Source organism: Hordeum vulgare, chromosome 1H (assembly GCF_904849725.1).
Source record: "Hordeum vulgare subsp. vulgare chromosome 1H, MorexV3_pseudomolecules_assembly, whole genome shotgun sequence".
In the NCBI taxonomy this organism is placed as follows: Eukaryota; Viridiplantae; Streptophyta; class Magnoliopsida; order Poales; family Poaceae; genus Hordeum; species Hordeum vulgare.
In genome coordinates, this window is record NC_058518.1 from 507,050,954 (window position 1) to 507,063,174 (window position 12,221).

Sequence of the window (12,221 nt, forward strand, 5' to 3'; positions counted from 1 at the left end):
GACTTGGTAGTCACGAGCGCGGTATTGTTGCTGGAGGACCCTTTCAGATGGGAGCATACTAGACAGAGTTTTTTCTATCTTTTCCGCATCAGTAGGTTCCTTCCCGCAAAAGCGTAATTTGGAACTTATCTTATGAACCTCGTGATTGTATGCCTCGATGGATTTGAAATCCTGGAGTCGGATATGCGTCAATCATGGAGTGCTTCCGGCAGGACAACTGCCTTTTGCTGTTCATACCTCGTCTTGAGGGCCTGAAACAGAGTAAGTGGGGATTCCTCCTCCAAATATTCAGATTTGAGATCTGGATATGGTGCCTTACGATGTATAAGGCGGCATATTTCTGTTCATCTCTCAGCGGCGTGACTCCATCCGGAAGAGGATCTTCCGGAGTCTGGATTGCACGCACTAATCCACGGGATGCAAGAGCGATCTTGATGTCCATGGCCCAGGTAGGATAGTTGTGGCCATTGAGGTCGAGTGAATCAAACTCTCTTCCAGCCATTAGTTACCTACATGGGTAAACCAGAGATTATTGATTTACACCAGGTAAATTAAAACCTTCATGGTTACGTTGTATTGAACGTTGCAAAATTAATGATAACTTCAAGAAATGGGCTTGAAATCATTAGTGTGACTTTCAAATTGTTAAGTTTGACACATTGTAGATACGCCCCAAAAGAAAGTTCGGGGTCCGTCTCTCAGAACTAGAGAGTATAATCTGATAAAATTAGTAGATACTCATGTTTCTAGTACCTTATGTCATAACTTAATAAAATGTATGGGAGGGCACAATATTAAGCAATCATCATATCAATATGATAGAATGTAGGCTTAATCGTAGTGGCGATAATCTGTTATGCAGTAGATCAACTCACTACTTTGTGGTCCCAAAACATCAATTTGAAAGAAAATCACTTTGGAATTTTGCATATCAACTCGTGCTCGTATTAAGCCAAAGGCTCAATTAAGACGAGGGGTTGATTTTTATTTGCAAGAAATTTAAAATCTCAATTACAAATAATACGGGTAATAAATCTCAACATGTAGCAAACATGGAAATATATATTACATCACATATATGCTGGAATACAAAGTACTCTACAGAAATTAAAACAGGAATTAAGCACGGTCTAAAACAGGGATTAGTCTACTGCTAGATCTACTGTTGATGCTACAGGAATTAACCTAAAACAGAGATCAGATAGTACTAGTATTACTACTAAAACTTGCTGCTAGACCACGTGTCAGGCTAGTTCTTTCCAACACCACAGAGGATAAGACAGAGAACAAACAGATATTTATTCAGCCACCGAGAAGATAAGGCAGAGCATGTGCTAGTAAAGCCAGTGCAGCCCCAGGCAGAGCTCTGCTCAGGCGCCGCGCGTGCTGCCTCGCAGCATTCACCAGGGACGAGCGAGAGAGCCACCGTCGCGCTCGTCCTCATCTTCGTCGGAAGGCCCGCCCGGAGACACAGAGCCGGGTGAGGCGCCGTTCGCGAGCCCCAGGGCGGCCGGGCTCCAGGATCCAGCGCGCGGGGCGCGACTGCTCGACGGAGAGCCCGAGGCCGCGAGGCCGAAGGGCATCATCCGACGGCGAGTCGGAGTCGCGGCTGACGCAGCAGAGGGTGGACGCGGAGGGGTGGCCGGCATCGGAGACGGCAGGCGCGGGGGCGAAGCCAGTACCGCGGGTGCGATGGCGTCGACAGCCGCGGCGTGAGAAACTGCGGGCGGCGGAGCCGAAGGCAAAGCCGGAGGCGGAGGCCCCGGTCAGCGCAGGCACGGGCGCGGAGGCGCCAAACGCGAAAGCGAAGGCAGGGGCGCCGACGGGCGCGGGGGAGCCGCTCCCCATCTCGACAACCGCCGGGGTCGGAGACAGGAGGCGCGGCGCGAAGGAGCCGCTCCCCATCTCGACAACTGCCAGGGTCGGAGACGGGAGGCGCGGCGCGATGGAGTTGGAGTCGGCAGCCGCGGCACTGGTGGAGCCCAACTCGAAGATGGGTTCGGGCGCCTGCTCGACGGCGGCGGCGTCATCCCCATGGAGTGGGCAGATGACCCACCCATGGGCAAAGCACCAAAAACCCGACGGCGGTGCTCCCTGTGCCGCGTCGGCCCCGAGCATTGGCGGGGCAGGGCCGGCGAGGAGCCAATCGAGGGCCTCCAGCGCGAGCGGGGCGAGGGACGCGGCGCCGTCCGCCGGATTAGCACCGCTCAGGGAGCGGGTGCCCAGGCCGTGGAAACGGGGCACTCCTTGGCGGAGCGCACGGTAGCCACCGGCGCCGTGGCGGCGGCCGATGTAGCGACCCTCTCCGAGGCGCTGATCGTCGAAGCGGCGGCGCTCTCCAAACCTGCGGTGGAGAGCAGCGAGGCGGCGACGACGGGCCGTGGAAACGGGGCACTCCTTGGCGGAGCGCACGGTAGCCACCGGCGCCGTGGCGGCGGCCGATGTAGCGACCCTCTCCGAGGCGCTGATCGTCGAAGCGGCGGCGCTCTCCAAACCTGCGGTGGAGAGCAGCGAGGCGGCGACGACGGACGTAGTTCTGCTGCAGGCGGTGAAGGTTCGTCGGCGTTGAACGAGGCATCCTTCTCACCTTTTGCTTTCTTGCCTGTCGATCTCGTCGAAGGCGCTCTGGAAGAGCAGTGCTCATAACGTGTTGTAATGGTAACGAGAGAGAGATGCAGATGAATCAACTATCCACTTTATTCCTTGATGATGAACACTTATATGTCAGGGGAAGACGGTTCCTGGAGGCGACGCTTCAGGAAGAATATGTCGGTTCCCGCATCGTGGGAGAGATTCACGTGCGGTTACAAGTAGAGATTAACTTAACTAATTACATAATTAATTAAATTATAACACTTATATCGCCGACCAAACTGGCATGCCCATGGCCACCTGTGCAGGAACGTGGCTCGACCGGCGCCTCAGCGGTTCAGGTTCAGCCCCACCGCGCGCGCGTGTGGATGGCTCGTTTCAACTTTCAACCTTCATGGAACACTCTTCAATCTTCATTGGCTGGCTGGTGCCTGGTGGCTCGAGTCAGATGGATACATTTAGGTTGGTATCTTTCTTTCCTTTAGTCCCAGGGTTCCATGGTTATCCACTCCATCCATGAAAGAAAACAAAATCTCGAGCTGGCCAAGTAAATGAAATGCCTGCCTAGTTCAAATGGCCTTTTGTCTATCCTGCCCGCGGTAGCACAAGCAAACCATCCGACCAACTAATGCTTCAGCATGCTCTCGGCTCAACCATCACTACGGCCATGTTCGTTTGACAGGGATTTGGAAAGGGTTTGACAGGGATTGAGGTGGATATAATCCCCTACAAGTCAAATTCCACCCCAATCCCCTCCAATCCTCTTGTGAAGAGGTGGAACCGAACGAGGCCTACAAGTTCACGACTGCCTACATCCTCCTACTACGGGTCTAACTGGAATAGCTGCGCAAAATTCTAAGTGAACCACTAGTACGTTCTCGCCAACTGAACCTGAAACTGAAATCTACAATAGTCTTTTCAGAGCTACTCTACTCAGCTCAACGTCCTATGATTCATTGCTGGAGCTCCTAGATAATCTTGCTGATGGGCCTGAGCTCCGTGGGCAGGTGGTCGAAGTTGCCCGACTCCACGTCCGCCTGGAACATGGGCCGCTGCCCGAACTCACGCAGGGCGGCCGGCGCCAGGTGCTCCTTGTTCGTCGACATCATCACGTAGTTCGGGTCTGCCCTCTCGTAGCTGCATTTTTTTTTCACAAACAACAAAGCATCGAATTTCCTCAGTCAGTCAGTAGCCGGCGATGCACCACATCACATTGCTGATGAAAGGCAGTCACAAGAAAGAAAGCCTTGAACAGAAACGTCGTAATCAGCCAACGGGTAAATGTGGTACCTGGGCTTCCTGAGATCCTCCACACGGATTCCAAAGCCGTACGACGTCGTCCCCTTCGAGTGGTCGTTCTCCGCTGCAAACGTAGCAGCAGGAGTCAGCTCTCTCCATTTTTATGTTTCGTAGAATCAGTTTCTCTACTTCATCAGAATGTATACATCGCCGCACAGAATCTTTTTTATGTTTTGTGGATTCAGTTTCTATACTTCATCAGAATGTATACATCAACACACAAAATTGTAGTGTGGATTTGGTTGTTCTGAATATGAGCCATTTTGCTTTTGGAAATACGATCTTCTGCCCGCTCTTGTTCACGTGCAGAAGTATAAAGACATGGTCGCACACCTGTGACGCTAAACGTGAAGGATGGTCTCCACCATGACTTGAATGCCAGAGCTACGGACGACTTGGAAGGACCCAGCTTTCCCTGTTGAGAAGAACAGAGCAACGGTGATCAGAAGCAAATGAGTCCATATAAGAACTGCTTACAGGTCCCATTGATGTGTGGGTCTACTTAACCTTCAGCAGGAAGTTCTTGTTAGCTTGCCAGCTTGCACCTAACTGAAACAAGGAGTTGTTGCCACTCTCTGCTGGTTTACTTTTATCAATCCTGACAACAGTGAACAGGGAGTTAGTGGGCTGATTTCATGAAAAGAACAAAGTTATGTTTATTCCAATATAAGGCTTACCCTGTAGCCAACTCAAGCCCCAAGTCTATGTAGTTTGTGATCCCAACAACCTGATTATCTTCAAAAGGGTTCTTTATCTGATGGGTACAAGTAACATAGAATCTCAACAAAAGCTTGGATATCATCACTAAAATTAACGCACAGTAAATCCGGGAAATATAACAAACAAACAACTAGGGGGGACAAAACAATAATACATGTGGATAGTCATAAAGCATTTATTAGCGACACCGAAATGTTTAAAACATCAAACATCAATTAACAATTGCATGGAACATCATCTGTATGCATAGTGACATACTGGCATCTTTAGTCAGTCAAAGCTTGGTGGAGTTTAATAAAATTTGTGGTGAAGTACACGTTTCTTTTATTTCTCTAACAAAAAATAGACTTGGCACCTCCTCTTACTATGTGTCTGTTATCTTGGCAACAGCAGGCAAAAGTACCATGGACCGTTATTTATCTCATGAGCTTGTAATCTTACCCTCTTCTTACTAAAAAGATAATCATTCTTGTGTGTTCTCAGTTTTTGTACTAATATGTATTTGTCTAACATATTGACTATCCCAACACTGAAACATAACGAAGGAACTAGAAATCAGGATCCACAGAGAACATAAAAGGCTTCATGTTCTTACTAGTTTTTATCTTATCAAAGACAGATGATACCAATTACTTTCATCTTTATCAAAGACAGACACCTCCTAAACCAAGCGATAGTTGCATAGAGCTGACAGAACCAACAACTCATTTCAAATAAGTGAAATATAAATCAAAGATAAGTGTCCTTACTCTTCTTTGAACAACCAGGTGCTGATAGAATGATGCAATGAGCTGCAAATCAAAGAAAACAAAATGTCATTGACCATGAGAACCAGTGAAGGCAAACATAGTTAGTGTTAAAGATATCAAGGTTTTCTTTAACTACCACAATAATAAGAAGTTAGTTGATGTAGTTTGTTTAATGAAGTAAATCATTGCTCCCTGACCGAAGGAAAATAGGATAAACATATGTACCAGACCAGCTGTTTCATGGCGTGCTTCTGTGTGATTGATGATAGAATTCTTTTACGCCAAGCAGCATGTACTCCCTCTATTTCCAAATTCTGAATACTAGTCCAACTATAACTATCTTGTATGAAACTCTTAACTATAGGAGGTGTTAAAGCTTGTCCCCTTGGTGATGTGTCATGGGGAGGTACCAATGCATATATCAATTCCTCTGTGCAAATTCACAGTTGCCTACATATATTCAGATATAACAACATATAATGTTTTCTGACCAGCATTTTTTTCTTTAGAAAAAAAGCATCCAAACATGTCTTGATTACAGCCTTATAAAAGTATCCTAGCAATTGCAAGTGAACATTCCAATCAAAGAAACAACAAAAACTAGAACAAACCTGTGTATTTCTGGCAAGCTCTAGGGAAAAATTGAATGAAGGGCTGAGAGGGCTTGTTGAGGCCACACCATAACTGACTGCATAATTCCAGTTCTTTGGGTCCGTGTATGGCATAGGATGTTTGTTTCCACCTACTGCAGAATGGTAACAAGAGCAATAAATCTAACAACTCGGAAAATCTCATAGAATGTGAATAAGCAACTGAATGCCCACCACATCTGCGTGACTAAATGCATGGAGAAGACAAACCAACTGCCATTAAAGCAGATACGGATTGTACATGACATAACATGACAAAAATTACATTTCAGCCAAACATTAGAACAAGGGGACAAAAAAAGTTGGGGAATAAAATAGGAATAGAAAATATTCAGAATCACGGCGTACTTCCATTCTTTGTGATTTTGTGAAAACAGAAGCTACATGCACATGCTAATAGGGCTTGATAATAAAACATGCATCCTTTGGTGGTAAAGAAAAGGAAGCAAAATGCAAATCATCAACATGATAACTAGAGGGAAATATACATGCACCTATACAGAAGTGAATTTTAACAGATGCACAACCAGTGGTGCAGCTGTTTACCGTGCTGCTCTGCTCCGCTTCAAACAGAACCCCACAACCACCATCGAATGTTAATGCGACTCAGTAAGATATAGTGATTTTTTAATTCCATCTTCTACCTGTCTACTAAGGTCTTGAAATTTTACATGTTGATGAACTGGCACCGCTATTTTTTGAGGATTTTGCTAACAATAATAAGTTGCCATTCAGGGAATAACACTCACTAAGTGGCTTATATAGTGCTCCTGCACATAAACTCCCTTTTCTCCCAACCAACCATGCTCCATATGGCACCTCAGCAGATTCTGCAAACAGAAGTGGTGTCAGCAAGTATTATTGCTTTCAGTAGAATATACAAAAAATATAGAAAAAATGAACTCAATACAACCAAAAAAAGATTGAATATAAGCATATTATTTGGCAATAAAATTCTAATCCTTCAGATTGATTCAAACTAAGTGGGGTTTCTACTTCGTTATGTATAATTATAAAAATTACATGAGACATAAATGACACATACCAGGCAATGGCACAAAGGACGCCCCAATTGATAGATTTTCAGAACCATATCTTACACCCAGGACAGCATAGTCCTCAGAAGACAGCCTGAAAAATGATTTCTAACTATATTAACTGAAACTGATAATGAAAACATCTAATATCATATTTAGGAACATTTCTCAAAATAACAAAGGCTTCCATGATTTGCAACTGCAACAAGATATGAAGTTCACCTGTTGTTTCCCATTAGCAACGGGATTGTCCCAAATGCACCAAGACGATACTCAGGGAAGTAAGCACATGACCTCAGCTTCAGCATGCTGGATAAACAAGTATTAGCCAAAATAGCAGCATATATGCAATTTTCAGAATAAGTATTAATGAATGCAGTAACAGTATTATCCAACCAACAAGAAAGAACGTACGGTTCTGAAGTCGACACATGAATGTCCACAAAGGTGTGGGGATCGTACAAATCTCTACAAAAACAGTAAAGTGTTTCAATGTGAGAATAGAACAAAGATTGCACAAATACAAAATGCTGGTAAATTATGAAATACGGACTTCTGCCAGCGAAACAGAGCGTCCCCTTTTACTTCTGTTCCACTAGCTTTATCGCCAGCTGCAGATACCTAGTGATATTAAGGTATGCAAAGACTTGACTTGCAGTGACTTGATGTCGATCGACAGTGTACTGCATTGCATTGAATCCAAGGGTACTGGGTATGGGTACAGCTTTATAAACATGCACAATCACCTGAAAATATTTTCTAGTACTAAGGTGGTATCAAACACTGTAGGCAACCTTAAATACATTACTTGTGCACGGCTTAGATGAGGCTAACCAGTGGGGATTAGTTTGCATCAAGAGGCAACATCCAAATGGCAATACAATGTTATCGTAATCGACAGAACAAGCAAAAAAAATGATATCAGCATGATGTAATATAAAAGAACAGTTATAAGAAGTAAGCATTGGAAGTTCACTGAGACTCACTATCACATCAAGCTTGGACAAAAAACAGTGGTGCTGAAAGGACCTGCTGCAAGAGAATAAAAACATTGTGGTACTGAAAATCCAGGTTTTCAAAGGATACGTTGGCAACCAGATCGACGTGAGGATCCTCCAGTGGCTTGAGCATGATCCTCGAGGATACGGTCCCCGCGTTATCGAAGTAGTCCTCAAACAGAGTGCGCAGCGGGAGCTTCCCAAACATGAGCTCATAGGCCGGCACCAACATCCTGCGTGGTCAAGACAAAAAAAGCACTTTAGTAGTAGATTGCTGCAGAGGATAAATTGCCGCTCCCATTTTCTCACAGACGTGCATTGCCACAAACATCTATGGGAAGTTGAGAATCACGACTGTATACCCAAGGACCATAATGAATCGAGAGGTGTCAGTCAGTGGCGTGGTAGGAAAAAAAAAAGAGATATCACATATCTACGGCTTCGTTTACGAACATAGAAACGGGCGAGGCGGCGCGATTTCACCGGGGGCGTCGCTAACCACGGTCATTAGTGGGTCGATTAGTACGGAGATTAGATTAGGAACCCTTGGTCCCTGAGACCGCGCTGCGCAACCTCAACCCCCGAATCGACTGTCCCACCGCGAGCGACTGGAGCGGGAGGGTTGGGAGCGGGTCTTATTCGCGGGAGAGAGGAGGTGAGGGGAGACGGCGGACCTGGTGCGGGCGGCGATGGGCGGGTAGTCGAAGAGCGGCGGCACGAGCACCACTGGCGGCGGGGGCTCCGGCTTGCTCCACAGGACGCCCATCGGGGAGGCGCGCGAGAGAGCCGAGAGCCGGGAGCCGATGCCTCGTCGGCGGCGGCGGTTTGTTGGTGGGGGTGGGGGAGATCAACTTGGGGGAGAAGATGAAGATGAAGAACTAGAAGAGCCCGTTACGCTTTGGACTGGGACGACAGCTCTTGGCGTTTGAAGCGCAACGCCGCACCGTATAGAGCGATCTTTTTTCTTCTTTTTCTTTTTCCTTCTGGGAAGGGGAAGGGGAACGGGATAGAGATATGCCTCGCTTCACGCGAGCCTACAAGGGATAGATACATGGGCCGTCCTACCGGATGCGCGTATGCACCAACGCTTCACGCCAACCTAACAAGTTTCTCTCTTTTTTTTCTCATGTTGATTTGCTCTGCTTTTTTATATCGAAATATTCAAAACACACACAGTAACACTAGTATATTTCAAAAAATTGCATTGGCTGATTTTTTTTTTCAGAGTTGCGTCGGACGTTTACATGTGTAAAAGAAAGGTTTGTGCTAGTTGTAAGGAGTATTAGTATCATTTAGAAAGAAAAAAATTCACAAGGAACTGAAAAATCATAAAAGGAACTGACTTCCAGCGCTTGGGCTGTCTGAAGTCCTTCACCGAGTGGCCAACTCTTCGTACTTGGGTTCTAGGCTTCTAGCCAGCTCTTTTCGGCTAGTTCTTTTAAAAAAAATCACACATTTCAACAGATGCGACGAGTGTCAAATATATGCCCTTGATATTTAAAATATGTTTATACAATGTAAACAAATCCGCATATTTACAAAATGTTCTGTATCATTCAAAAGGAAATAGCATGTGTTTCAAAGACGTTTAACACATATACAGTATAATTTATTTTCATAAACATGTTATTGAGAAAATATCATGTATTTGAAAATTGATAAACACCTATGAAAAAGTTTTTTTTTTCGGGAGTGAAAAAGATTTTTAGATGTATAAACGAACTTCACTGTAATCGATGGGATCGCTGAGTGCGTTGTAAACAACACAAAGTCTGACAGGTGGACACAAACAGACACAGGGTTTTCTGTACGATGAATACACAGACAGACAAAATGGGGAATTTGCATCGCCGCCACAGCATAACGACTTTTTATTTAATTTTGAACAGAAAGAACAACATCCGAGGAAGATAAACACACACACGCAGAGAACCACTTACTACAAGGAAGGTAAACACACTCTCTCTCAAGAAAATTAAGGGAAGGTAAACACACATTCGCCTGCCATGCAGTAGTACGACAGGACATCAAACCAAAACATGCAGAATGACGGGCACACCATGTGCGTGCATCATAATCAAGCCCGATAGAAGATGCTGGGCATCTTGGTTAATTACCTCCCTCTATTGGTGCTTCTTGACAAGAACGAGCTCGAACGCCTTGAACACACCAGCAAGGCTACCAATGGCAGCAAAAAACGTCGCGATCTTCTTAAAGTATAGGTAAAATAACTTGTGCACTGCGATCCAAAACCACGTGACGAGCTTGTACTCCTCAATGCTTGCCAGCATACGCACATAGCGTTCTCCCATGGGCAGGTGTTTGCCAAGGCTGGTGATCAAGTCGAGCGTCTCCCTGTCGGTGAGTTCTCCTTCCATGAGATGCACAGCTCGCAGCTGGTGCACATCGTCCTCCCGGTGCATGAGCATGGCGAGGATCCTGATGTACGAGCATACGATGGTATCTCTTTCCACATAAGATTCGGCTGTGCATACCTCCCAAGCCGCCATATTGACGAGGTAGTTGCTGGATACATTGCCCAGGAACAGCTGTGGCAGAACGAGCTCGCGACCGAGTAACAGCGGATCCTTGAATAGGTGGGGCCCGAAGCTTCTTTTCCTGATGGCCATGTCCGTGAACCTGTTTCGGTCGCTAACGTTGAGGTTGATGCCGATTTCTTCGAGTCCGATGGCAGTAAAGGTTATAGAGACGTCGGGAGCCTGCTGTGGCCCACCTGCCGCGTCGAGAGCGGGCGGTGCCCCGCCTCCCGCGTCGGGAGCGGGCGCCTGTGCACCGTCTTCGACGTCGGGAGCCTGCTGTGGCCCGCCTCCCGCGTCGGGAGCCTGCTGTGGCCCGCCTGCCGCGTCGGGAGCAGGCGGCGCAGGAACAGGCTCTTTCATGCAAAATCGTAGGAGAGCAAGGAGATGAGGCGGCGTGTAACCATGGTGTTGAAAGGGTGGAATTCTGCGAGTACTCTTGTGACCATGGAAATTGGTCGCCAATTTAGCAACGAATGGCCTCAAAAAGATGGGATGAAGTTCGTTGAGGTGAGTGAGCACAAAGAAGGGGATCTGGTTCTCCAGTAGCATGATGTCATTATCAATGAGGGAGCGCCTGGAGTAGAAAAGGTGAGCAAGCGCCGACGGCGGCACATTGTCTGCGTCACGCATGCTAATATAGTGCAGCAAGAAGAAAGCATCAATGCAAAGCATCTCTTGAAAGCCAGCGTTACTCATTGGCAAAGGTGGCAGTGGGATGCCATGATGGCCCGCGGCCAACACCTCCTGCACCCCTGCCCCCAAAGCCTGCTCCGCCGCCGGGCCAACACCATCTTGATTTTGTTCCTGCTGGCCCGCGCCCTGCTCATGTGGCTGGGGTTCACCTTGGTCAGCTGCCTCCGGCACCTGCTCATGGTTTTTAATTTCAGTTTAAAAAAAATTCAACACCAACCGAAATCATTGAAATTTAGTACTACTGAAATTGCTGAAATATTTTGGCCGAAACGTAATATTTTAATGTCTACTGAAATTAATGAAATCCAATAAATTTCATTGAAATCTCATTGAAAATGCACCTGCACCGCCGCCGGGTCATCACCACCTTGATTTTGTGCCGGTGGGATGTCGTAGAGGGCGCGGGCTTGAGCTGCCACAACGCCGGCCGCCGCAAGCAGTGCATCCCAGTCGAGTCCCGTGTCCTGCATGAACTGGTGGACAGCGACGCGCTTCATCCGCTCCATCTCCTGGACGCGGGGTAAGTGGCGGTGGTAAGGACCGATGGCTACGAACAGCGGTTCGATGTACCGGGTGCCCAAAGCTCGGAGCCCTGGAGGGAACCTGTGGATCATGTCTAGTCTCCGGGCGTAGACACCCTCAAACACCGCTGCTGCTTGTCCTTGATTCATGGCAATTGCCGTTGAATCAGCTGCAGTTTTGTTTAGCTAGTGGTTTGGTGTTCCCAGCCAAGTCGATGGTGCATCTTTTTATACTAGCAGTAGCACCCTTTGGGGCCATGTGCGTCGCAACTATTCAATATCTGTGATCCTCAAAAAAAAAATCAAAAAAATCTGTGTTAGTAGTTTCAAGAATTAAATTGGCGTACGCGCTGGCAACGACTTAATATATCTACTGTCTTAAAACTTGTACTCTCTCCGTCTTAAAATTATTGTTTTAAATT

At 46.7% G+C, this 12,221-nt stretch overlaps 1 protein-coding gene across 2 annotated transcripts; it reads right to left on the minus strand.

Annotated features, from left to right (window-relative positions):
* Positions 1-3,208: 3,208 nt before the first annotated feature.
* LOC123451531 lies at positions 3,209-8,965 on the minus strand. 2 transcript variants are annotated; one of them, XM_045128258.1, is made up of 14 exons: positions 8,720-8,965; positions 8,134-8,278; positions 7,601-7,668; positions 7,462-7,515; positions 7,270-7,356; positions 7,056-7,141; positions 6,760-6,840; positions 5,972-6,105; positions 5,361-5,402; positions 4,569-4,645; positions 4,399-4,489; positions 4,225-4,306; positions 3,883-3,955; positions 3,209-3,729 (listed from the first exon to the last, which is right to left on the minus strand). In XM_045128258.1, the coding sequence occupies exons 1-14, from the start codon at positions 8,809-8,811 to the stop codon at positions 3,561-3,563; spliced, it is 1,281 nt and encodes a 426-aa protein (XP_044984193.1). In that variant the 5' UTR covers positions 8,812-8,965; the 3' UTR covers positions 3,209-3,560. The 2 variants fall into 2 exon arrangements, with proteins under 2 accessions (XP_044984193.1, XP_044984194.1); XM_045128259.1 differs by having other exon boundaries at positions 5,972-6,102; positions 8,720-8,826.
* Between the last annotated feature and the right edge of the window lie 3,256 nt (positions 8,966-12,221).

Excerpts from the sequence above, each read along its gene's own strand:
- LOC123451531 (XM_045128258.1), bottom strand. The coding sequence starts at position 8,811 with ATGGGCGTCCTGTGGAGCAAGCCGGAGCCCCCGCCGCCAGTGGTGCTC. Across the intron at positions 7,669-8,133 it reads ACGTCGATCTGGTTGCCAAC|GTATCTGCAGCTGGCGATAA; the intron begins GTATCCTTTGAA and ends TAATATCACTAG. Across the intron at positions 6,841-7,055 it reads GTCCTTTGTGCCATTGCCTG|AATCTGCTGAGGTGCCATAT; the intron begins GTATGTGTCATT and ends TTCTGTTTGCAG.